The 26,507-nt window shown below is 45.9% G+C and overlaps 1 protein-coding gene across 4 annotated transcripts in view; it reads right to left on the bottom strand.

The window, feature by feature from the left end:
- The window catches only part of LOC146182211 (uncharacterized), a 113,168-nt gene that overhangs the window by 85,632 nt on the left and 1,029 nt on the right, over positions 1-26,507 (bottom strand). For 2 of the 4 annotated variants that reach the window (XM_084577252.1, XM_084577251.1), the window contains 2 exons: positions 20,388-20,426; positions 10,889-11,101 (listed from right to left, as the gene is read on the bottom strand). In XM_084577252.1, coding sequence (XP_084433378.1) covers positions 10,889-11,101; positions 20,388-20,426 — 252 coding nt within the window. Of the gene's footprint in view, positions 1-10,888; positions 11,102-20,387; positions 20,427-23,011; positions 23,051-26,507 lie in introns of all 4 variants that reach the window. The other 2 variants (XM_084577249.1, XM_084577250.1) reach the window with 2 other exon arrangements.

The raw sequence follows: 26,507 nt of genomic DNA, 5'->3' as shown, positions 1-26,507 counted from the left end.
CAAATCAAAACCGATCTGATTGAAGGTCAATGAAAACAAAAAAAATAATGCCGAGAGATAAAATTACCCCGAAATAAGCATTGTTAGTAAGAAGGCATATGCATATAGCTCTAGTACACAATGAATTCCCAAGGAGTGTCAGTCAGAGGACGAAAACTGTCGTACCTGACTAAACTACATGCACGCACACAATAACGTACGCTTACACAGAATTCACTACGATGGGGATCATTTCCCATCTCCAGTATATAGCCACACAGTCAAAGGAGGATGTTTTCACGCTTCAAGGTGAACCTATGACACACCACAAGCTATAGTATCGCATACGGCCAAATATAGCCTATACTAGTGCACTTTCTCGCCGGCAGGGGATATGTAGAGTCTTGTCGCTCACGATGTAAATGAAAGAGATAAGCAGGAGTGAATATTTCTTCGCGGGCAGAGAATAGCGTTTTCACAGTCGCAGTCGTGTCATATTCAGATAAATGGCGGCTCGAGGAAGTAAACAAAGTTAGCTTTTTTGGGCCTTAACAGCAACAGACCCATACAAGAATGCTCTATAGGCTTCCTATAGACATTTATACACTATATTATCACTTATTCCTACTAAATTTGCCCATAGGTTATATACAGACTAAAGTTTATAGTCTTCACTTTTTTTGTCTGCAGATATTTTATAATCTATCCATAGACTGAGTTCTCTAAAAGTCTTCATTTTTTTGTAGATAGTCTGTGTACTAGCTTTAGACAGTCCTACAACTGTCAATAAAGAAGTCTAAAGGGAATTCATGGATTCTCTATTGACCTTAATGACAAAACACGAGAAGTATACTCTTCGGAATGTCTGAAACATTAGGCCGCGACATTAGGCCGGCATAACCCGTGTCCGGTCCCCCCCCCCCCCCCCCCCCCCGTGAATATCCCAAAGATACCTACCTACCTACATTGTAAAGGAAGAAGTCAAAAGGCAACCGGAGGCGAAGCGTGGTTTCTGTTTTCGATACTAGGAGCTTCGTGAATAGGCGGCACACTTTAGCAAGGGGGACGAAACTGAACGCTCCGTGGAAAACGGAACGAGTTTGCAAGTGCTAACCGACGCTTTACACTACCTGCGGCCTAAATAGGTTCTACTTTGCAGAATTCATGCAAGGTAGAGGCTCTTAACACGAACACCGCCACTTGCTGGCGATCCATGGCTATAGGCCCCAAGTCTTGCCCAGATAGGCATCACAACTGAGCGCCATAATTCTGAGAAAAAAAGCTCCATAATGAAAACTCTTTCTCCCAGTAATTGCAGAAGTGCCCTCATTGGTGCATAAAAATATGCGTGCACCTGAACTGGGATGGCTTTATTTACCAAACGCGCCTTGCATATGCTGCACTGGTTTCATCATTAAGGTTACAGAAAGATTAAAACTTTATCGAGGTAAACTAAGCGGAGATAACTTCAACAATTAATGTTATGATCGCTATGTGTAGAGTAAGTCAAATCAGTTTCACATTTTTTATCTGAAAAACAAATATGTACCTCTTGAGTTCAAGATTTTTCGGAGAAAATTAAGCACCAAATTACACGGCTTCGCGAGAAACGTCGATTCATCTGTGTTTATATTTATGTAAACTATATAACAGTTTTATTCCCGCACTGGAAATATATATATATATATATATATATATATATACAAACAATATTCCGTATGTCCGCACGCACGCGCGCCGTGAAAGCGGCGCTCTCAAACGCGAAGTTCGTGAACGTAACCATGCTCGACTGTTTTTGGAGAAAAAAAAAAACAACTTCATAACCGTGGAAAGGAAACGAAATATTCTGTTGTGACAAAACGAAATATCCTGTGCTTTTTTTTCGACTGGGCTTATTCATTTTACAATCGTTATTGTGCGGAATCACTCATGGAGGGCATCAACGCTGAGCAAGAATCTTGTCATCAGTCGCTGCACATGACTCCTGATTGGCCCGCTAGGTCGTGGCGTCACAGTCCACGTGCTCTATCCCCAGCAGTTAAAACAGTGATTTCGCAACATAGCCTCGTCTTGACCGGGTTAAACCTCGGGTAACATTTTTTTTTTATTTGCCTGCATGCTTGGTACTTAAGATCCAAGGCATTTTTCCGTCAAATCAAACCCAAATACCAAATACTTCGCATATAAGTAAACAAACTAATTTTGACACACTTATTTGCCAAAAGAAAAAAAGAGATGAAAGGAAAACTTCGTACGCGCAAGTGCAGCAATTTGACACACTTATTTGCCAAAAGAAAAAAAAGAGATGAAAGGAAAACTTCGTACAAGCAAGTGCAGCAAATATTTGAGTATTCCTTCACGAGCTGGGGGCGGGGCGTGGGGGATGGAGGGGGAGGGGGAGGGGATAGGGAAGGGCGGAAGAAGAAATGCCTGCATCTATTAGGCGCAGCGTGTACTGACATCCTAATGGCAGGCTAATGATGTCTCTCGGCAGAGCTAAATTTAGCCCCGAGACGTTGCCCCTTTCCCATCGTCAGGAAAAGACGAAGTGAAACGCAAACTTGGCGACTGGCGAAATACAAAAGCTTGGCGCAAAACCGTCTGGCCGGTCGAAAACTAAAGGAATCGATTAGGGAATAAAGGAGGGCAGTCTTAGCCGATTGCGATGATGAAATAGGATAAGCAAGAACGAGAGCTTTCTTCTATAGCAGAAAAAGGGGAAATGGCACGGGAAAGAACAAAAAACAAACCGGGCGCTTTGCGCACGCCGATAATTTGATTCAATTTCTTCAGCGTTGATTAATGCCTTCCTACTTCGGTATAAACTCAAAGGGACACTGAGCGCTAAGTAAACGAGTTAGGCGCGCTAAGAAGCACGGCGAAGCGAATTAAGCATGAAGACGGAGTCGAGGAAGGCACGAAGGTTCGGAAGGGTCTATGCGTAATGTCAGTCTCGCTGACGAAGTCCGAAGCAGGCCTTGGAGAAAAAGAGAGGGGGAAGAAATGACAATGGGCTATTTCATCCTCACTGTGACTTTTCCCGGTGAAAACGCCATGGACGGCGGTATAACAGAGTTACGTCGCAACTCAAACGGTTCGTTCTGTTCAGCAAGGAAAATCTTTACAATAAAAAAGAATAAATGCGCTTATAACTTTTCTCGGCGCACACTTTTTGCGAACGTCATATCCTTCGACTCTTCAACGTAAACGTCGAAACCGACAGGATCGACAGGAATGTTCCAGCCCAACGGCAGAGAGAGAGAGAGAAAAAAAAACTTTTATTAAAGATAATTGGCAGGAGATGGATGGTACGGTGCCCCTAGTCGAGGGCTCCGCTGGCGGCAGCTCACTTGCGGACAGCTGGTGATCCAGGCTTCCTGGTCCAGGTTCTCGCTGGTCACGGCTGCTTCCCACTACTGTGTGCGTTAAGTCTGGCACTATTATCTTTTTATCAGGTTTGTCTTGGCAATCCCTAGAGGTACGGTAGAGCGCGGGGCTTACTCCGCAACAAGGAGAGTAACTTGGGTATTTTGTTGTATTTTGTTCTAGCCCAATAGCATCAGTACTCCTTCTGAACTTTGCAAGCGAGAGGGTGTATTGGATGGCACAGATGCACCTTGGACATGGGAGTACGCTTGAAACCTAGTAATTTTCTATAATCCTCACTCGCCACTGCAGCTATATCAAGAGCGAAGAGGCGCTACATAAAAAAAAAAACAAGAAACGGAAAAGAAACTTTATATAATTAAGAAGTTATGTGGTCTGGTCGTGGCCCTCCATTAAGGGCCCCACTGGAAATGGTTCTCGAGCGATCGATGAGTCGCTGCAGGTCGTCCTGCACCAAGTCGCGCAAAGCCGCCTCCCAGAAACCAAGAATGGCATTAAATGACGCGACCTCTTCGACCGGAGGAAAGAAGCATCATCATATTTGGTAGTATAAGGTGGAACGGAGGTCACCGCTTGTCAAGAACGCGTCTCCGTAGTGTGACTAGCTCATTTTGTGGAGAACGTGTAAGTCGTGAAAAGAAAAAGTTCGTAAACGCCTACAGTCAACCGCGTACCACCTCCCGAGCAGCCGTTGTGCTGACGGATAGATGGCCCGCGTCTGCCTGCAGCATTCTAGGATGTAAGAGATACTGATTTGCTAGATAAACGCCACCTTATCCGCTCGACCTCCAACCAGGTTGACCACAGCTTGTCCTCGGAAGTCTGGCATGTCTGGTAGGGGCAAGCCTCGGGCCAGCGCATTCGGCGTTCATTTAAAGTGACAGGTGCAAGCCCAGGGATAGAGACGGCACGATCAATGGGTGCCTGGCTTCGCTACGCAGTCATCGCGGCCGCTGCAGCATTGCCCAGCTCGCCTCGCAGGAAGGCACGGCACGCGCTTTGAGAATCGGCTGGAATGATCAATGGGTATATCCGAGAAAACAGTCCATGTACCGATTGCAAACAACTTAGCACAGCTGACCCTATAAGTGGATGTCCTGCAATCTGCAGGAAACCGCCTTCCGCGCTGCTGGTGCTACCACTGACTGGTCGCTATAGCTTCGGAAAGACGCCCCTTTTAGAGATATGATTGTAAAACAATTCCCCACCCTTCTGACGTTGCTTTAATGAAATTCTTTTAGACATAGCCCACTCGGATTCAATTTTTTTAAGCGGGTTGTTTCATTTTTTTGTGATGACCCAAAAAAATTAATGAGCTTTGCTAACCTTTTAGCTCCTTTACTCTGAACCACCAGTTATATCGGATAGTTAAGTGATCTACCATGGCAGAAAAAGCTGTAGGTACAGCTTGTCTTCAACCAGAACTATATAATCTTTGAATCGCCTCAGACAGTTCTCTACTACCAACGCGCAACTTTACTGAAGTCCCTGCATAAGCATTACGCTGCGCACATTTATTCACGCCATGCAAGGACGTCCATGCGGCACCACGTGCCCGCCCCCTTTCCGGCGCATGGGGAGCAAATATAGGGACCGAAGTGGGCGGCCAGAGGACCGAAGGCCGTAATAAATACCCACAAGAACCAAGGACGCGCACGCGCGCGATGTACGCACACACGCACGCACACCCACACTCCAGTCCGGGGCGCGCGCGCCACCCCCTGCCTAATGCAGAAATCGATGAGCAGGCCGATTTTCGGAATCGATGAGCCCGTCACTGCCGCCGCTGCCCGGGCTACATCAACAGAAACAGCAGCGCTGAGACCTCCCCAACACCCCCGCAAGTTCCCTTTCCTTTGCTTCCGCCAAATATGAAAAGAGACAGCGGCCATGCTTCAACAGTGATGTTGTGAACTCTGCCTGTTCTTGACGCGGCCGCGGGAAGCTGTTGCACGCATGCGGGGCTTGCTTCTTTGTTTATGCTCATCACGTTTTCTTTCTTTTTTTTTCGCTAGCTATATCAATTGTTGTGGGACCCACAGAGTAGTAGGCGTCTAGCGCCACAGCTCTCGATCGGCCGCCACGCGTTAGCAAAAGAAAACATCCATCCGTACATAACTATGTCATTAACAAAAAGAAGAAGAGGAAAGACAGCCAAAAATCTCCAGCCATTTTGTATCCGGTCATCATCATCATCATCATCATCATCATCATCATCATCATCATCAAATCTCCAGTGGTTGACGGACATGACTAACGTCGCCCCGTTGAAATTATTGCGTTGAATTCAACGTTCGTCCTTCTTTTAGTGTTTCACGTGTTCAGCATTAGAAAATTAGTGCGCGAACCTCCTGCGGTCTTTGTCTACAAAACACGTTAGCGAATCAAAATCTGTACACATAGTATAGTTTCTGTTTCTTCTCTGGGTGTTGTGTATTAGCGCTCCTTCCTCGATCTCCCTAATGAATATAGAACAAAAATAAGAGACCGCGCCACGTGCCGCGCTTATCTGGATGAACAATCTGAAGCCGGCCGCAGCTCATTGCTGAGGTCTCTTATCAGTTCGCCTGCATGTTAGAGAGCCAGCCTGATGGAGCGAGTAATTATCTTGCTAACTGCTATACGACGAAAATCGCCCCGTGCGAATCAACATAGCATGCCTCCGGTTCCAGCTAAGTGAAGTGTGTCAGCATTAGTACTCCTAAAGGCAGCTCTGGTGTGGCCTGATAGCCCTCTATAAAAAATAGGCACTCAATCATAACTTTTCGGCATTGTTCCATCGATCATCAATTCCGAAAGTCGGCCCTAATTTTCGTATCTAGAAATAAACTGTCGCGTGCGTCAATGACGTCATATATAATATTCGATCCTGCTAACGGCGCCGAGGTGGGCCCTCCTTAGACTAGCGCCTCGGGCTCGATTATCGAAAGAAGCCGAGAAAAATGAGATGGCAGCCGCCATCGTCACGTAACTAGAGATTACATTTAGCGCGTGCAGCTAAAACTGTTCCACTGCTCCTCAAACGCGGCTTGGTAGCACAGTGACTAGACGCAGCGTGCTTTAACACTATATATTTGGTCAAGTCACGGAGAAAGAAGACTATAGGTAAAGGAAAAATTGGCACGCCCCGGCTAACCTCACGAGTTAGCGACATGTTACTTCAAACAGCACCCAGCACCTGGCGACATTAACTCTTAATGGAACACGTTCAGCTATCTCAACCTCACTAAAGTGTCAGTGTGGGCATGTCGGTGTGACAAGACAGGAATGATCAGCACGTAACAAACGAGCGCAGACTTACAGCTGTCGTAAGTAAGCGCTCGTGTGTCTCGTCTTTCCTTTTCTTGCTTCCTCGTCCACTGCGCGTCGGGGGAAAGGGGGGGGAGAGAACTAATAGATATACAGGCACTACCGAGCCGGAGAGAAGGTCTCGCTTCCATGCTCGGCGGATAGCCGTACTAGACCGACTTTCCCGAACAAAAATCAGAAAGAAGCGTTCGCATCTCGCGGCGACAAATCGCTCCTGCAACCCCTCACAAACAACCGGGGAGACCTCAGCAGAGATCCGAGAAAGAACATCGCGGTCAGCCCCTAAGCGCATTGGATTGAATCAGGCATAGAGAAGAGTGAGATCAAGGATGCTCTGCGTGAGATGGGAAAAGAGCGCGTCGGGTCCGCACGACATGTTATGGGCTTGCCGTCCGCTTTAGTATTCACTTTCCTCTTTCGCCTTTTCATTCTCTCCTCCCATGCCGCCAGTGCAGAGTAGCAAACGGGTTTGCTATCTCAGTAAACCTCCTTACATTTCTTTCTTGTTCTCCTCCTCCTGTTTGACGTAGACGCTGTAGCCAGGCTGACAAAGTATAATACTAGTCGTTACCAGCCCAAAATGGTACCTCTTAAACAGTGCCTCTGGCAGGACAATGTACTGCTCAATAGCAGAGAAGGTCGCCGTTACCCACTGACTCTAACCTTAACGGAATATTAGTGACGTTTAGCATAGAAGCAATCACTATGGGCATGCGTACTCGCGCCCTGCTATTCCCCTAACCGTTTTAAAACTCGAACGAGCTTTAGAACAGCGTCACCTTATTATGTTGGGGGACAGCGAAAAAACAAGGTGCGAATGCGCATACGCATAATTCTAGGCTGGAAGGGCGGAGGGTGTGGCTAGGCGTGGTCAGCGTTCCCCTATCTGCTGCGAATTTATTCTGAAACTGCCTATGATCGCGCTAGCAAGCAGCATACAGAAATTGTTGCAAAGGACGTTTGGCAGAACTCTCCGATAATCTTATCAAAAGATAGTCCCCTAGAATAGTTGTATTCTGGCACATAAATGTGTTGTCGGTAATGAGGCCGCGGATAGCTACGCCTTAAAATTATCCCCCGAGCACCCCCTGAATAGGATCACTGCTATGCTGTACCACAGACTATATGTAAGCATACGACGCAATTCTTAGCCACTGAGAAAACTTACACATTTTTCCTCATCCTCTAAGCACTTTACTTAACATGGACGACACTCCTCTCGAGGAATACGAAAGAACTTAGCCATAGCACTACACCTCCTGCACACCTGGCACCCTGCGATGTACGACACAAATTGCACCACATTCGAACAGCAAAGAAGCGTCATATCACCTGCCATGGTGTTTCCGATGCAACCATGATTTAGATCTTATTTTCAACCCAAAGACCCCAAAATGGGAGGCTGCCTTGACAAACGCAGACCACACACATCAGCAATGGCTGGTAGACTATCGCGCAATCGTCATGGTGGCAGTCATTATGGCGCGCGCATCTTGCTGACCAACCGCGCTACTGTGGACATAATTCACGGTGTGTAGCATAACCTCGCAGCCTCAATCTTTTCAGGTAACATCGTTCGAATAGGAATTATGATGACCGCTACAGGGAACCTGTACTGCATAGGTGGTGCTGCAATTGACCCGCAGCGTGACTCAAAAATGCTGCTGTTAGCCGCTTGGTTCGCGATCAACGACCGAGCACACTGAGCAGCATTATAGATACGTGAGTGACAGGTAACGTCCTTGCCCAGGCGCTCTCGATAGAGCCCAGTTATCTGACACACGCCACGCGAAGCTTCGACAAAGCGTGCAATCTGATCCCTGTAAGCTCATACAGGTGGCGTGGAAACGCCCTAAAAAGCCGCCTCAGAAGTGTTTGCTCTTCTAGCTAGGATATGTGTTACGGCGCGGCGGTCTACACAGCAAACTTCATTGCAGGTTACTTATAGCTGTGAAATGAAAAAAAGTATCGGCAGTATTACTACGCCATCTTCAAAAACAGGATGAGAAGTGTGCACAACTGAAAAATTATGTATGGTTGACGCTGTGAGGCACGCTCCTTATTTTGGTTTTAAATATATGTTCAGCCTAACATATCCGGGCTTCAAGGAAACAAATTTCTTAGGTGTCTCGTTTCATAACGCCAACGGTTAGTTGGTGCGATATTTCATACAAATGGTCACAAAGGTTGAAGAAGGTAACCTGAAGTTGCCAGATAAGCACCTCAAGTACTGTGGAATAAAAGTAACATGAGCATTCGCTAGAATTAAGGGAGGCAATGATATTTATTATGATTTGATACCAAATACATCTGCGTGAAAATTGCGGAGCGCATGCTGCCAAGTTCAGTGTTGTGAGAACTATCAGTTACTGCATTCGTTAATAAGCAACTGATTAGCAACACGAAGGGCGCTAAGTTAAAGCGAAATAATGAAATCACTGCCAAGCGACGCACATCCACAGAACAAAACTTGCGAGTTCCCAGCGCACTGACTAGTGTATGCAGCGCCTCGAATGGGTTGTCAAATTTCAACGTTTGTCGACGAGTGGACCTCCAAGTTCCTGCTCCTTTTCGGCTGTTTTTAAAAACGGCTGAGCTTATTGAAGCTCTCTGGACAACTATGACATCACTATGATGCTTTGCAAGCTCCTTGAAGCACTATTACGTCCATAAACTTCACCCCTGAATGAAAGGAAGCTTAGATATAGGCATGTCCCTGCAAAGTTAGATAGTACTAAGTTTTCCGTCTAGCCAAACAAGAGCTGACTATACTCGTGTCACGACAGAATAAATTGCCTTGCCGACGTTTTCATTTAAAGACTGAAACTTATCAAGCTATGGGAACCAGCCGAAGCAAAAGGCAAAAAAAAATGCAATTAACGAAAATTTCAGAACTGCCGCCATACTTTCCAAGACCTTTGGGATATAATTTTGCACATTAAATTTGACCTCTCTTTTAGAGAGCTTGAGGTAGTTACACCCTAACGCTCCCTTCTGCTCCACCGCTACTTAAAATCGATATAGCTGCTCTATTCGGCCTGACATGGATTTGTAATTATGTCTCTCGTGAATACAAAGGCGATCCTTTATGAGAGATGTACGCTTTTAAACGCTGCATTCGTTACAACTGCGCTCCCTTTCGAAGTTCCTTTCTTTTTTCATATCAGGCCTGCCTCTCGCTTCGAGCTATCTACGTTGATAATCGCGCGTATCTGACTAGAATTGTTCAACGGCCGCTCTGAATGCCCATTGTTCTAGAGCAGTCGAGCGCGGATCCCAAAATTAAACTGGCGGCTGTGGATATGGACGACTGCTCCGCAAGCAAGAAAAATCTAGAAGTGCGATCAAAAACAATACCACGCCGAAGAAAAAAATATGATTTCGGGCTGCCGGCACACAGTGCGCCTTGTTCAAAATTTCTCTCACGTGCCAACTCTCCTTAATGAAAAATGCTCGTTATCCGAGTTTCAACTGTTCCACTGTTCTTATTTTTGTATTCTCAACTCACCACTCCTATTTCTAGTTCTTTTTTATGCATGCTGCATTTTGGGTTTTTTTCATGATTTTTTTAACCACGGTTCTGCATGGTGTGGGTGTTGGCTAGCTCTCGTGTTTGGTTTAGTAGATGACTGCGATTGTAATCTTCCCCATGGAGCATATTATTTAAACTACAGATGCACACGTACAGAGTGGGAAAGTGATTACGCATCAAAGCTCGGTTCATCCGGCTAAAAAGGAACCAGTGCGTGCATTTCAGATAAAAGAAGACAATCATCACAACGACAGAGGCAACGACATGAACGCCCCTATCGCCAACCCAATTCTTCCTCCATACCCAAACCTTTACCCCCCCGTGCTACAGGCACTGCAAGCAGCAGCTGCGGCGGCTCTTTTCGTTCCTTAAAACTCTTTCAATGTATATAAATAATTCCTTTCTGCCAGATTTCACTACACAAATTTCATGGACACGAGCATAAATTTCCCCAAAGAAATTTTACTGCGCACGAAGCTGTTATTGCGTCGCAGCAAGGTCTGTGAAACTTCTGCTTTCCCTTTAGAGGAGAGTTCGACAGAGGCGATTCCGTTCAGTTAGGAGCACCGCAATTACCGGCGCTCACACAAGGCAGAATGAGAACTTGACGGTTTTGTTTTCTGGGCAGAATTGGAATCACATGGTGAGAAGCTTGCAAGTATATATATACAACAATAATACCTGCGCATATGGGCACGGGCCTGTCCCAGCGTCCGTTGTTGCAGGTGGACACCGAATCGCCGAACAGAGAGTAGCCGGGCCGGCACACGTACTTGACCACACGGCCGCGGAAGCGCAGCTTCACCAGCCCGTTGCGGAAGTAGATCCGTGGGTTGACGCAGCGCGCCGACATCACACTTGATCGGCTGGGCCGAATGCCGCCCATCAGTGACGCTGCGCACAACAGAACGAGAGGAAGTGCAATGAATTAAACACGGCAAAGAAAGAAAAAAGAGAGGGAGAGAAATAAATAAATAAGGAAGGAAGGAAGGAAGGAAGGAAGGAAGGAAGGAAGGAAGGAAGGAAGGAAGGAAGGAAGGAAGGAAGGAAGGAAGGAAGGAAGGAAGGAAGGAAGGAAGGAAGGAAGGAAGGAAGGAAGGAAGGAAGGAAGGAAGGAAGGAAGGAAGGAAGGAAGGAAGGAAGGAAGGAAGGAAGGAAGGAAGGAAGGAAGGAAGGAAGGAAGGAAGGAAGGAAGGAAGGAAGGAAGGAAGGAAGGAAGGAAGGAAGAGAAAGAAAGAAACAAACAAGAAACAAAGAAAGAACGAGAGACGGACGGATGATCGGACACGCAGACCGACAGACAGAGATCACCGAGACCACTTGAGGTAAAGAACCTCAAGTGGTCTCGGTGATCTCTGTCTCTAGAAAGAAAAAAGAAAGAGAAATAAATAAATAAAGGAAGGAAGGAAGGAAGGAAGGAAGGAAGGAAGGAAGGAAGGAAGGAAGGAAGGAAGGAAGGAAGGAAGGAAGGAAGGAAGGAAGGAAGGAAGGAAGGAAGGATGGTCGGACACGCAGACCGACAGACAGAGATCACCAAGACCACTTGAGGTTCTTTAACGTGCACAATGACGACACACAGCACCCGGGCGCGTGGCTTTCCATCTTCATCGAGAAGTAGCCGCCGCGGCCGGCATTCGATCCCGCGTCGTTCAGCACAGTAGTCGAGCGCCCTAACGACTGCACTATCGCAGTCGGGTGGTGCAGTAATGTGTTCGCACAGCATAATAACGCATTTTACGGTATTAACATTACTAGCGCCCCGCCGGGGTGGTGCAGTGGTAAGACGCCCGACTACTGTGCCGGAGTACCCGGGTTCGAACCCGACCTCGGTGGCTGCGTTTCGATGGAGGCGAAACGGAGTGGCGTCCGTGTGCTGTGCGATGTCAGTGCACGTTAAAGAACCCCAGGTGGTCGAAATTTCCGGAGTCCTCCACTACGGCGTCTCTCATAGCCTTGTCGCTCTGGGACGTTAAACCCCACAAACCAACCAACCATTAACATTACTAGCGGAAAGCCGTGTTTGCAACTTCCTAACAGCCACCAGCGGTGTTCAAAGAGGGTTATAGCATCATGCGATTCGCGGTCTGTTGGTGTGTCCCGCCACTACACTTTCCACCGCACGCGCTCAGATCACCTTAACAGCACCAGGTGACGTCATATGCTAGAAGGTCGGCCGCATCGGGAACAATCAGCGCGTGGGCACTGTCGGTACGTGGCAACGGGTCACGGAGGCGGATCGCTCTACACATAATTTTCTTATAAATGGGGGCTGAATTTCCCGGAAAATGTCTGCAACTTTGTCCAGCACAGACAACAAATGTGTTAAGAAATGGGCTTTTAGTTCTCGGGAAAACTTATCGGCTTTGTTGGTGTAAAAAGTGAACTTTTAGATATATTTTATTATCACCGAAAGAAAATAATCTTTCTTCTATGCGTTGCACCATCCTGTTTCGTGTACAACGAATCCATAGAATGTTGGAGAACAATGTTTGCACAAGCCCAGTACGCGCTTCCTTTACCAGTTCCCTACTCTCGCCTCTGAGTTGGCAGAAAAGTAGCCAATATTTATCGCCCTAATCTTTGAGAACGACACTTCAAAAGACATAAAGTGCGACAAAAAGCTTTCCGCTTTCAGATCCGGCGATTCTCGACTCTTATAGAAAGGCTCTAAAAGAAGAACGTCCAAGGAAATAAAAAATAGTCAAATAATTCGCATCTTCTTCCCCCTCGTTATAATCTCTACTACATCCCGAACCACTTCGTCTTCTCCGCAGTTCTTTAGATTGCTCGTGTGCTAAAAGTAAACGGAAAAGAAAGCAGGCATTTCTGTTTTTTTTTTTTTTTGTCCAAGCTCAAGGGCTTATCCCGGAGGCCCCTTTTTCTTCTCTTCCCGCTACTTCCCCGGAGCCCTGTCCCTACTCATTCAAGGACCGTTCTCTGTGCAGCGTCTCTTCAGTGAGATCCCCGCCAGAGGACGACTGCGCCCTGTGTTTACCGCCAGAATCCGTGCAGGATTTGTTGTTCCTGCTGAGAATCCACAGATCGAAGCGATCTAACCGCTCACGTAGAGCATCTTCCGTCTCTGGTTGGTGTTCTCCTTTTAATTTTTGTTCTGTTTTTCTCCATACGGCGCGGCGTGTAAGTCTGGCGTTGTACGACTTCTTCTGCGGCCTGCTTCTGCGTGGACGGTCAGCGCACAAAACCCTTCCCTGTCCGCTTCCATAACGTCACGTCCAGATTATTTCGCTAAAAAAAAAAGAAGAAAAAGAAGGCACATGGCAAAAGGTATTTACGGCGGAGACGGCGCTACCGCTTCCACGAGATAAAGTCGCGGTCTGTAAGCCGCGACTAACTGGAGAGGTCAGCGTTACAAATAATTAAGGAATTGATTGCTCTTTGCGCATTAATAGTTTTAATAGGAAAATTTACCAGACAGGCGAGGCAACAACCGTTGTGCTCTGACTCTGCGCAGCATTGATAAACTTTTTTCTTTCCTTTCCATTTCCTTACCCACGATGGTGTCCGTTCATTTGCCCCTGTACTTGCACTCGTCTTCATCTTTCTATTTTCTCTTGTTCCTCATTTTCTTCTTTTAATTTCAACTTCTCTTGTTCGTCTTTGCTAGCCTCGTTTTACTAGACGCTGATCAGCTTATATCGTTGTCGAAAACCGCAACGAGCTCAGGGTGGGCTTCCAATAGTAGGCTGCATACGTATTCAAAAATTGCGTATATGATTGAACATAGTTCTGTTCGAATATTCGAACGAATCAAAGATTGTACGTCCAAAGTTATTTTAAACTAATTGAATACATTCTGAACATTTCCAGTAATGCTGAATTCGTGCTGAATTCGTGAACCTCGTGCTGAACAGCACGAGGTTCGGATAAGGGCCCTCAGTAATGCTTTTCTTCGAATACTGGAAAACGGCGCACAGCCCAAGCCGCCTACCATCGTGCGGCGATCAGTATGGGCGTTGTTGTTGTGGCTGTAGGAAGAAGGAAAAGAAAATGTATGGGCCTGCTACTGGCTCCGTAGCTGAGCCACCTCCGCTGCCTTGTGCAGACAGAAAAGAAAATAGGGAAGAAAGAGCAGGAAGAGGGAAAGCAAGACGCGTGCTGACACAACAGCCGTCGTCCACCACCGAAGCGGTGGCGGGTGCAATGACGGCCCACAACAGATAAAAATTCGGTGGCAGGATGGCTCCCGCCGCTAGCGGCGGTGACCTACCTGCCCCAGCCTCATCAGGGGAGTCTACCCTTCATTATGGGCGGGCACATTCAGCGTGACCCGTTTGAGTTGACCACATCGTAGGGCTTAGGTAACTTCAGAAAATCATGTCTGTATTCGCCATATCTGAGACCCTGGCTTGTACGTAGCTGGTATTCGTCTCGGGCCCTGAAGAATGCCAATACATATTATTTCTTCGTTCATAGATGGGAAAAGTTGTGTTTCCGATAAGCACACTCACGAGTTACTCAGTTCCAGGATCTTGGGACACATTTGAAGTATAAGGCAAACTGTGCGATATTGCACCATACTGTTTCGCACATATTGATGACATTTATTTAGGCTTAGATGAGTGGCGAACATTTTCGTTTAAACATTTACCAGCGCTGATAGCGAGTAGTTAAAACTCCTATCCAACACCAATATCGGTTCAGCTTCTGAAAATAATTTTGAGGCGGCTGGAATATTATGGGGTACTTATTATGAGCATACTCATATAAATGGTCTGAGCGTCGTAAGATATGTAAAATATTGCTTCTGAAGATTGTCCTACTCGCACAACTACAGTAATTAGGAATATTCATAGACCCAATTATGTGCGTTTTTAAATAACTGCCAAGCAACTGCGGACAATTGTTAGATAGCTTTATGAACTATTAGTAGAAATGATCTAAGCTTCCGACGCGTACCACAAGTTTGCTTTTGACTTTTGTCCTGCGCTCACAAGAAAAAAAAAATGGGGGAAGGACATGAGAGATTGAATTAAAAAAAAAGTGACGCGTTTTTGAAAAAAATGCCAATAGTCTAGAAGCCTCCCGATTGAGAAATTTTATTTATTTATTTATTTATTTATTTATTTATTTATTTATTTATTTATTTATTTATTTATTTATTTATTTATTTATTTATTTATTTATTTATTTATTCTGTCAGTGCAAGTTAAAGAACCCCAGGTGGTCGAAATTTCCGGAGTCCTCCACTACGGCGTCTCTCATACCCTGAGTCGCTTTGGGACGTTAAACCCCACCAAACCCAACCAAACCATATGCTAGCTCAAACCACTACGCCATAGCTGCCTTTATCTAGATGACCCTCGGTGCGAGCGCTGGACAAACTTTAAAAGCGAGGTTTTGCTACAAATCGGAAAAATGGGTCATTCCCATCATTATGATCACAACAGCATTTTATGATATCCGATAGTGACCTCACGATTAAATATTACAAGGGACACTTAAAATCCGCCTTTAAAGATATGACGCGATAGCGTAGGCTACCACCCCGCACATAAAGGCCCGCAATAACCTAGCCGTATGAATGTGCATACATACTCTAGGGGTAAAGCGAACGCAAAAGTCCTGGCAGGCTGATCCTGACATCCCCTTCTCATATGAAATGAGAGGCTCGATCTGGCAGCTACTGTGAAACCTAATATCAGGCAACCTTACGCCCAGTTAGTGCTCGGCCATGTCAGCAGCCAGCTACCGCCTGCCACTGCCATGCTCGTAATTTTTCGCCCCCCACAGCGCCCACGCCGGCGCCGGATTTTATTGCTAAAGCAATACTGCTCGCACTTTCAAGCCGTCAGCGTGGTCCCGGCGATAACCACGTTTGACCTTTAGACGACCCCCAAGCTGGCAGGAGCTGCCAACTTGGGTCTCTCGTTTCACATGGGAATACACAGCAATACTACGCTAGGTTTTGAGCAGTCAGCGCGGTCTCGGCGGTAATCACGTTTGACCTTTGACCTTTAGACGACCCCAAGCTGGCAGGAGCTGCCAACTTGGGTCTCTCGTTTCACATGGGAATACACAGCAATACTACGCTAGGTTTTGAGCCGTCAGCGTGGTCCCGGCGGTAACCACGTTTTACCTTTGACCTTTAGACGGCCCCAAGGTGGCAGGAGCTGCCAACTTGGGTCTCTCGTTTCACATGGGAATACACAGCAATACTACGCTAGGTTTTGAGCCGTCAGCGCGGTCCCGGCGGTAATCACGTTTGACCTTTAGACGACCCCCGTAGTGACATCACACCCTACGGAGGAAACACTAGAGACCGCAGCTCGGCTCGTCGGCGTGGTCCCGGCGATAACCACGGCGCGTCACGTGACGCTGTGACGTCACGCCCCACGCGACACACGGGCTGGCAGGAGCTGCCAACTTGGGTCTCTCGTTTCACATGGAACGGTTATGTCCGAATCAGCCTGCAAGGACCCTGGCATTCACGTTACCCATATAGGCCACTAAGGCACGTTCATATGGGTTGGTTAAAGCGAGGCTTTATATGTGGGCTGAGGAAGAAGAAAAAAGAAGAGGAACGCTCGGTCACCCGCAGCTAATGCTTTCGAAAGGTATTGCTTTCGCAACCTACCGGGCTTAACCAAGCTAAGTCTCTCCCAATTTTTTGGTGAACGATGCCTTTAACACGCTGTCGAGTTAAAAGTGGCGCCCTCACTGTACTCGCTCGCGCGAGTTGCGATTCGCGGGCGTCGTCGGGGCAGGGAGAGACCACAGAATAGGACGAAGGGGGAACAAACATTAGCTCTTCCGCTGCCTCAGAGAAAGTGCTTCCTGTGCAGCCAGGCGCCTTCCCGAGCGATCGCATTGTCACGCGACAGCAGCCTGCATGCGCAAATCAACCGTCCACCAGGCGCTATAGGAACGGAAGAAAACGAAATGCCCCTTGTCAGTTTCCGTCATTCAACATCGCAGTTTCTGAGTTCCTTCTAGCGCTGCGTAAAGCCTCCACATCCATTTACTTTTGCACACAAAAATGCAATAGAGGAAGAATTGGATGTTTGGGTAATCTTGCCGCGACAAGGGTTTGTTTGCGTCATAGTACGCGGCACGTACAAAGACGTGCCGCGTGCCGCGTTTTTTCCAAAGTAGAATCTGTTGCCTTCCTCAATTACCATTTTTAATGTTGTAGGGATTCCAGCACACATAGGCAGATTGCCAACAGCAGACGACACCGATGGAATTTCCAGTCCTTTCTCCGTGCCTGAGTTGCTTGCGGCAATAGATGAGGCCAAACGGATGGCATCACCCGGTCCGAATGCCATTCCATACGAAGTGTGCAATTACCACTTCTGGACACCATTAACAAGGTATGGCTAGACGGCTCTGTACCCGAGACCTGGAAATCAGCCATTGCGATCCCAATCCCAAAACAAGGGAAGCCACCGACGGACCTCGGCAACTTTCGGCCCATTTCTCTAAAGTCAAAAGTGTGCAATCTGACAGAAAAAATGTTAGCGACACGATTGTCCTGGTGGCTGGAGCACCACGGTTTCTACCACCCCAAACAAATTGCCTTCCATCCATCCATAGCCACTGAAGATGGGCTGGCTGTTTTGGCCTCGCGAGTTCTGTCGTCAACCCGCAGCCGCAATGTACGTACCATTCTCGCGATGAATGTCGAAAAGGCGTATGATAACATTAGCCACGCCACCATTTTGAATTGTACTGACACGCTGCATTTCCCTCTTAGGGTACGCAGTTTTGTAAAATCCTTCCTTGAAAACAGAAGATTTGCAATACGCCTTAATGGCGATTCCATCGGATCATTTGTCCCTGTTCGCGGTGTACCCCACGGTTAATTCTGTACTGTCGCCACGCTGTTTAACATTTCATTCATTCCCCTTGCGTGGCTCTTACATAATGTCCCTGAAGTTATCTTTTTGCTCTATGCTGATGATATTACGGTGAGAAATACACACCATGGCCTGTTTACTCAAGCGGCAGCCTTACAGTCAGTCATGGGTATTACTGCCAACTATGTTAAATCTGTCGGCCTAGAACTTTCCACGAGCTTTCCAAGAGAAAGGCGCAGTATCTGCCACACTTGCTCTGTGGACACCTGAACCACGCCCTATACCGAATGGCTGAATATAATATACCTTGCCCAAAGACTTTATTGTGTTTTTTTTTTTATTTTTGTCGTTCTTCACTCCACAGTTCTTTTATTTTATTCAGAAAAGTAAAACACTGTATGCACTTGTGATAAAGATCACATATTTGCCTTCTGGTGTCTTAGGGTCTTATTTACTGGTCGCTTTCGCAACGCCCCGCAACACCTACACTCCCAGTGACCGACAACCCATGAAATTACACCGCTCCGCCCAAAGTCACCATCCGCTACACCCTTTTCCCCAAATTGTACAGCTGGCCCGCCTCAAGCCGTATTATTCCCACTCCACACCACATCTCTAAAATGCACCGGGACGTTGCCTTTTTGCGAGGGGGATAGTGTTATCGGGGAACGCGTGACCTATGAAGTGGTGCGCTCACAACGGCGACGACGACGACCGAGGAACGCGTGCACGACAAAGTTATTCTAGTTCACTGTAACAAAGTAAGCTAAGACGACGACGCAGACAGAGTGGATGCAGGACGGCCCCTGAAGACTGCGCCGAGTTCCGCCAATCGCAGTGCAAGTTCCAATAAATAATTCTCCGTGACAATATCACACCAGCATTTTTAAAATTTTTGAACTGGTGCAGCATCTACTTTCCACACCTCGCGACCTCCTTGATAAGGAGCGCGGTACGAAAAAATCCTCGCCGCGCGCACGATCTCGGCGGTCAAGTGAAGAAAAAATAACATGTAGGTATCAGTCGCAGGACATTAATTTATTGTACCTAATGAATTATATCACCAGACATAAAGCATTTTGGTTAGATTTGGGTAACTTCAAATTTTCTTATTTACGGTACTGTACAGCTCGATAACGCCTGCGGTCTTTATAAAAACTCAAATTTGGACTTCGCTTCGTCCGCCGTGTGACAAGCAAAAAATGACATGAAGAAAAAACAAATGAAACAGCGCGAAATGCTGGAATTCATAAGAGCCTTTCATAGCCAGAAATGTTCAAGAAATTATCTAGAATAAATTAAGAACGTGCTTTCTTTTGTTCACATATTGCATAACAGTACCGTAACAATGAATATGTCCGTCGATCCCCCCTCGACGGGATTGTAGTTTTAGCTGTTTACTGTTTATTTTCAAAAATACCTCAATAGGTTTTCTATGGTGCAGGCTTAATTACCTTCTAGAGCTAGCAGAAGCAAACTTCCGCTAGTCATTTCCAGTCAATACTATCAATACGTTCTCATTTCTATCAATTTCTATCAATACGTTCACGAGAGAAATGTTTACATATTACGCACATTCCTCGGAATCATTTTTAAAAAAGAGCCAGACGGTATACTATGAGAGTTTGAACTACTCGCTGCAAGGCTTAAAAAAAAAAGCAAACTTTCAACACGCATCAGAAGCTTAGACCCTTTCCGCTTACTGGTGCTTAACAGTATCTTATCATACGCTATAGCTGCATCGCAATAAAGAGCATTGCTTATTTTGCTTCCGTCGATGCCATGGGGACGAAGATCTTTTTCAAGCCGTAATGAAACGGCTTTTGTTTCCGGCCCCTTCTACAATATATACTTCATGTTACGAAGAAGAAGCAAAATGAATGAATGATGTAATAACAGATTGCCTTACAAAATGAAACTGATTTCTCGAACAGACAGAAGGCATGGGCAAACCGAATGGCGCGTCCTCTCGTAGACGAGTGGAACAGGACGAACATGCCGGAGAATGCTCTGTGCAGCACATAATAAACTGGCATACATATACGCACAGCAGAACAGATGTTTAAAAACGGCCTCGTCATGAACTTTCATTCGAGGCAAGATACTTTTTATTCATCCTCAAAATGGTCAGGGATTTCCGAATAAAGTAGTTATGCACGCATTTCGCCTTGTCACAACGCGCCTTTTTACTGCGAATAAAGTATAATGCGTGTAATTAGAGAAACATGGCCTTACGTAATACAGAAATGGTCGTTTTAAATCACTATTTCTCAACAAACACATTGTCGCGTTCTTTAATTTACTTGGCACTGCCACAGTTTCATGAGGAAAGATAAGTCGGCATATTTCAGAATGGGGCTTACTGTGTGGGTTGAGTCGAGAGAAGCGATGATCGTCGATACCTGTTTCACAAAAATGAAAAGAAAAAGTATATTAAGTTATTAATCTGACATAGAACACCGAACTGTTATCGATTCAACAACACTGCAGACAACATAAATCATTTTCGCGGAAAAATCATGAAACAAAATTTGGTTAAACTGGGATACCAAAGCCGGGTTGTGGGGACCCTTTTAACAATGGGTTGAGTTTAGGACTACTTGACTGCCTTTAGCAAATGGGTTGTAGATATATGACATAGCAGCAATAAATTATTATGACGCGCAGTTGTAACAAATTACTTTGGCAATTAATTTGGCCACCAAAATGTGATTATTGCCTTTCCAAAATTACTTTTGTTGCGAACTGTGATAACTCTTTTTGTGTCGGCAAAGCTTCGATTTCTCATTTGCCAAAGGTGGGCAGTATGAAAGAAGAATTGCGTACAACACAGGAAAAGCTAACCGATTTCTGGCACTACGTATAGGCAACAACGCAAAACCCCACACCACCATGCATTCTTACGATTTCTAAGTTGCAGTTCGGGATATAAAGGATTTCTTCGCCAAGTGCAAAGTTAATTGGTTTCTAAGAACAGGATTAGCAGAGCGGTTATTTTGCGCGGCCTAGAGACGACGACGCAGACAGAGGGAATGCTGGACGGCCATTGAAGTCTGCGCCGAATTCCGCCCACCGCAGTGCAAGTCCTTCCAATAAATGTTTCCCGTATAAATATCACGCCTGCGTTGTTTGTTTTTTTTTTTTAATTTTTGAACTGGGGAAGCATCTACTTTCCACACCTCGCGGCCTCCCTGCACACCGGGAACTATCCCGGCGCGAGGCCATCCATTGGTGCAAAATACAAACAGGAACCTTTCCAAACCCATGGCTATATAGCAAACTTTTCCCAAATTTTATTGAATCCACGTGCAAACACTGTCACAACTGGCCACATTCATTCACATAGTGTGGACATGTATACGACGCAACGCAGACAATTCAGCTACAGTGGATGCGTGGGAGTCCCTCCTGCGTACCACCGAGCTCGCCCAACAGCGCCAGCTCATTTTGCGCGCATTGGAGGCCGCAGAGTCCCAAGGGATCCCTGCTGACCTCCTCTAAGCAGTGCAACCAGACTTTCGGCATGGTTCCCCTTCTTTGGGAGTAAATAAAAAGCCTATCATCATCGTTATCATCATAATCCTCCGTGATGGGGAGTGCGGTACGAAAAATTTCTCGCCGCGCGTGCGATCTCGGCGGTCAAGTGAGGAAAAAATAACATGTAGGTATCAGCCGCAGGACATTAATTCAGTATACCTAATGAATCATATCACCAGACAAAGCATTTTAGTTAGATTTGGGTTACTTCAAAGTTTCTTATTTGCGATACTGTACAGCTCGATAACGCCTGCGGTCTTTATAAAAACACCCATTTGGACTTCGCTTGGTCCGCAGTGTGTGATAAATAATGAATGACATGAAGAAAAAACAAATAAAGCAGCGCGAACTGCTGGAAAAGAGCCTTTCATAGCTAGAAATGTTAAAGAAATTATCGAAAATAGATTCAGAACGTGATTTTTTTTTTTTTTTCACATATCGCATAACAGTATCGTAACAATGAATATGTCCGTCGAAACCCAACAATAGGTTTTCTATGGCGCAGTCTTAATTACCTTTGGGAGCTAGCAGAAGCAAACGTGCGCTAGTCATTTCCAGTCAATACTATCAATACGTTCTCATTTCTATCAATTTCTATCAATACGTTCACGAGAGAAATGTTTACATATTACGCAGATTCATCGGAATTATTTTTAAAAAGGAGCCAGACGGTATACAATGACAGTTTGATCTACTCGCTGCAAACGAAGCTTAAAAAAAGCAAACTTTCAACACGCATCAGAAGCTTAGACCATTTCTGTTTACATGTGCTTAACAGTATCTTATGATACGCTATAGTTGCCTCGCAATGAAGAGCAGGGCTTGTTTCGCTGCCATCGATGCCATGGGGACGAAGATCTTTTTCAAGCCGTAATGAAAAACTGCTTTTGTTTTCCGCCCCTTCAACAAAATATACTTCATGTTGTGAAGAAGAATCTAAATGAATGAATGATGTGATAATTCTCACGGTGAACCGATAAAACAGATTATCTTACAAAATGAAACTAATTCCTCGTACAGACAGAAAGTACGAGCAGACCGAATAGCATGTCCTCTCGTAGACGAGTGAAACAGGACGAACATGCCAGAGAATGCTCGGTACATCGCATAATAAACTGGCATACATATACGCACAGCAGAATACATGTTTAAAAACGGCCTCGTCATGAGCTTTCGTTCCAGACAAGATACTTTTTATTCATCCTCAAAATTGTCATGGATTTCCGAATAAAGTAGTTATGCACGCCTTTCGCCTTGTCACAACGTGCCTTTTTACTGCGAATAAAATATAATACGTGTAATTAGAGAAGCATGAGCTTAGGTAATACTAAATGGTCGTTATTAATAACAATTTCTAAAGAAAATATTGTCGCGTTCTTTATTTTCGTGGCACTGCATGCCACACTTTCATGAGGAAAAGTAGGTCGGCCTATTTCAAAATGGGACTTACTGTGTGGGTGGAGTCGAGAGAAGCGATGATCGTCGGTACCTGTTTCACACAAAGAAAAAAAGAAAGTACATTAGGTTATTAATCTGACATAAAACACCAAACTTACATCGATTCAACAAAGCTGCAGACAACATAAATCATTGGAATCAATCATTCCAAAATTACTTTTGTTGAGAACTGTGACAATGCTTTTTGCGTCGGCAAAGCTTATACTTCTCATTTGCCAGAAGTGGGCAGTATGAAAGAAGGAGCGTAAAACACAGGAAAAGCTAACCAATTTCTGGCACTGCGTAGGCAACTACGCACAATCACACTGCCATGCATTCTTACGATTTCTAAGTTGCAAACCGGGATATAAAAGCTTTTTTTGCCAAGTGTACAGTTAATTGGTTTCCAAGAACAGGATTAGCAGAGTGGCTATTCTGCGTGGCCTAAAACAGCCCGCGTTGAAAGCGAGCAAAACTTCAGCCCCCACTTTGAATCTTATAGCTGTGCTCCCAGAATTCACTAATGACCGTTTACAGAGAGCAGTTCCACTTTTCCTTGCAGGTGGCGCCACTAGGATGGCCGTCATTTCTGGCCTTCGGAACGCATCGGTGAGCACTGCGGTACTGCTGCAGCGCTGCTTTTGTAAGACTGCCAATAGACTTTTAAACGCTGCTGCCTGCTACTGGCTCTGTAGCCTAGCCATTTCCGCTGCATCGTGCGGACAGAAGAGAAAACAGAGAAGAAAGGAAAAGGAAGAGGGAGAGAAAGCAATAAGAGTCTGTAATTACAGACTCTTATTCCTTGTGCTTGTCGCTTTCTTCGAATATGGATTCGCCAATATTAAACACCTTTCTTTCATTGCTCCCCTCACATTTTAACCTCATATATATAGTGTGGGTACCAGGCCACAGTAATGTGACAGCCAATGAGGTTGCTGATTGACTAGCTAAAGAATCTGAATGGCCCTGTGTTGCCTATCCTCCCGGCAACAGCGTACATAACAGCGTACATAACAACCAGTGTTCCACTTCAGTAAACTGTGGTGAATCTTTACAACTCCCTTATCGTTCCACTAGTGCATGCTCATTCCTTTCACAACATCCACCTTTGGAATGTAGGTTCCCGTGTGAGTAACAAGGACCCCCATTATGACGCCAACCTTTCTCGCTTGTTTTTCTTGCACTTGTAAGGACGTTTTCTATGACAGATCACTTTTCGACCCAGCTGTCAGCTGCCTTTTCAAATGGAAGTGTCATAAATCCACGAAGGTCAGGGGAGCTTATAAAATACGTTTCAAGTTCCCCGCCTCCAAAATAAGCTTATGGAGGCAACAAGAATCGTTATGCTGTTGCCAGTCATGTCTGAAATGCGTGAAACAAACACTGCGCAGCAGCGGGGTGGAAACAGAGCATTTAAGAACATACGAGTATGCGTAATTCAGTCTCCTCACTGGTTGTCTCACAGCGAGTTAGACGGCGATTGTTACCGAGAGGTGTCTCTGAACGCTACCTAAAGGTAACATACACTCACTAAAGGAAGGAAATGATTACGGTGAAGATAATTAAATAGTGTTACCGTTGGCATGCTGTCACCTCGTGGCTCAGTGCACGGCTGGTTTTGTGGCTATTAAGAATTAAAAACATCACATGATGCAACCTAAAGGGGAACACCTCCCCCCCGAAGGATATTGGTTGCTTATTTTAATGTTGCAATTAAAAAAAAAATATATGAAAAAGTTGCACATACAGGAAGAAAACATTTTTTATTTGCTCAGCTCTTAGGTAAGTAATGTTAATCCATTGCACCACTGAGGCAACGAATACGGCAGATTTTAAATGCGTTCTTATTCGTTTTTACATTATTTCCGCTGTCTATCACCAGGTGACGCTGCTCAGAGGACCCTACCGTTGAGAGAACGGAATCAGGCGGCGAATATTCCACGCTGCCTTTTCTTTTGGTGACATCGATGCCACTTGCGAATAGCACGCGGTGAATGTTATGACGGCAGAAAGCTGATTTTAAAGGAACGCCACATCGTTATAGTCAGAATGCACATTGACTGCACATGCATCAAATAACTACGCATGTATATCCATGCAATGGCGACTACTTAATGGCCGCTCATTCATACATGCGACACAGTTACACTGCATAACTTTAAGTAAAGCTCTCGGCAAACTTCTTGCAGACCTCTCTCGACCGCTCTTTTACATCCAACCTTCAAACTTATGTGTGCATCGTTTATAACCCCTTCGGATAAGTGACCATCGAAGGCAAGTAGCCTTGATGATGCAAGCATGTGGAATTAAATGCATCGTAGTGACGGTAGGTCGCGAGAGACGCCATACTGGGAGGCTGCGGAAAACTTCCTATCAGCCGGTGTTCTCGAGAATACCCTGACACTTCACAACCCACGAACATCCCTTTCACTTCGCCTTCATCCGAATGCGACTAGCTGACATGGCAGGAACGCAAATCCGTCTGCTTAGCTTCAGCAGCCAAACGCCGTTCTATATGTACAGTAGTGAGCAGCCTTGTCTAGAGCGCGCGGACGGCGCTCTGCGCATGCGTGACAAATCAGAGGGATGCCTGCTCATCGCTTCCCTGTCAAGTCCCCGCCTTGCGAGTACCTTTCGTGCCGCTACGGTCGTACTGCCTGCATTTGCGAGGCCGTGATCGTCGCCAGACCGTCGTGATGCTGCTGTGTTTGTCGACTACAACGAGGCGGCCAGGCAAGCAAGCGCGAGTGATAACAGATTAACGCGCGTTGCCGCTTACGCAACACTTGCAACCCCTGTGCTTTATCGTGGAGGAAGTCAAACTCCTAGATTTTTACGGAAGACAAATGTTGTGTCCCTTATAGCTGATAACCCGGCCAAAAAAAAAAAAAAAAAAAAAAAAAAAAAAAAAAAACGCCATCAAGCAATACGCCTACAGCGCATTGGGAACAATCGTAACCTCATACGGGCAGGACAAAACCAGACACAAAAGAATCAACTAGGCTCAATTCTTGCACTCGTAGCTTGGTGCTTTATTGAAACGCGTGATCATCCGATCTCAGTTGCAGTTGGTTTTGAACCGAGCGATCACCCGATATCGCACTGCACTTGCTTAGCCTCCTCCGGCTTCGCGCGAAACGCGTTGATTTTCCGGCCGCTGTTACATATCTTTAAGCACGTACCTGGCGGCATGAACCGCAAGCACTGAGCGGAACTGAGGCTGAGAACCCACGAGCAGGCACTGCTTTATTTTGACCGCGCATGCGCATGGGACGCTATAACTCAAACCCAGGTCCTAACGTTAGATGGTGCTGACTTTCTCCGCGGAGTACCTTCGGCGCGCTCTAGACAAGGCTGCTCACCACTGTACGGTGGATCACTCTTCAGGATGTATTCTCTGCTCACCACACAGTTGCTGTGAGATACATGGCAGTAATGTTAGTCACCTAAGTAGCTCTCTCCCTCTCTCTTTCTCTCTCTCTTTAACTGAGTGCCAAATGAACTGGGTA

Source organism: Amblyomma maculatum, chromosome 8, assembly GCF_055883805.1.
Source record: "Amblyomma maculatum isolate TAMU_Amacu chromosome 8, ASM5588380v1, whole genome shotgun sequence".
NCBI lineage: Eukaryota > Metazoa > Arthropoda > Arachnida > Ixodida > Ixodidae > Amblyomma > Amblyomma maculatum.
The sequence above is the reverse complement of the archived record's forward strand: the minus strand, read 5'-3'. Positions and strand labels throughout refer to the sequence as shown.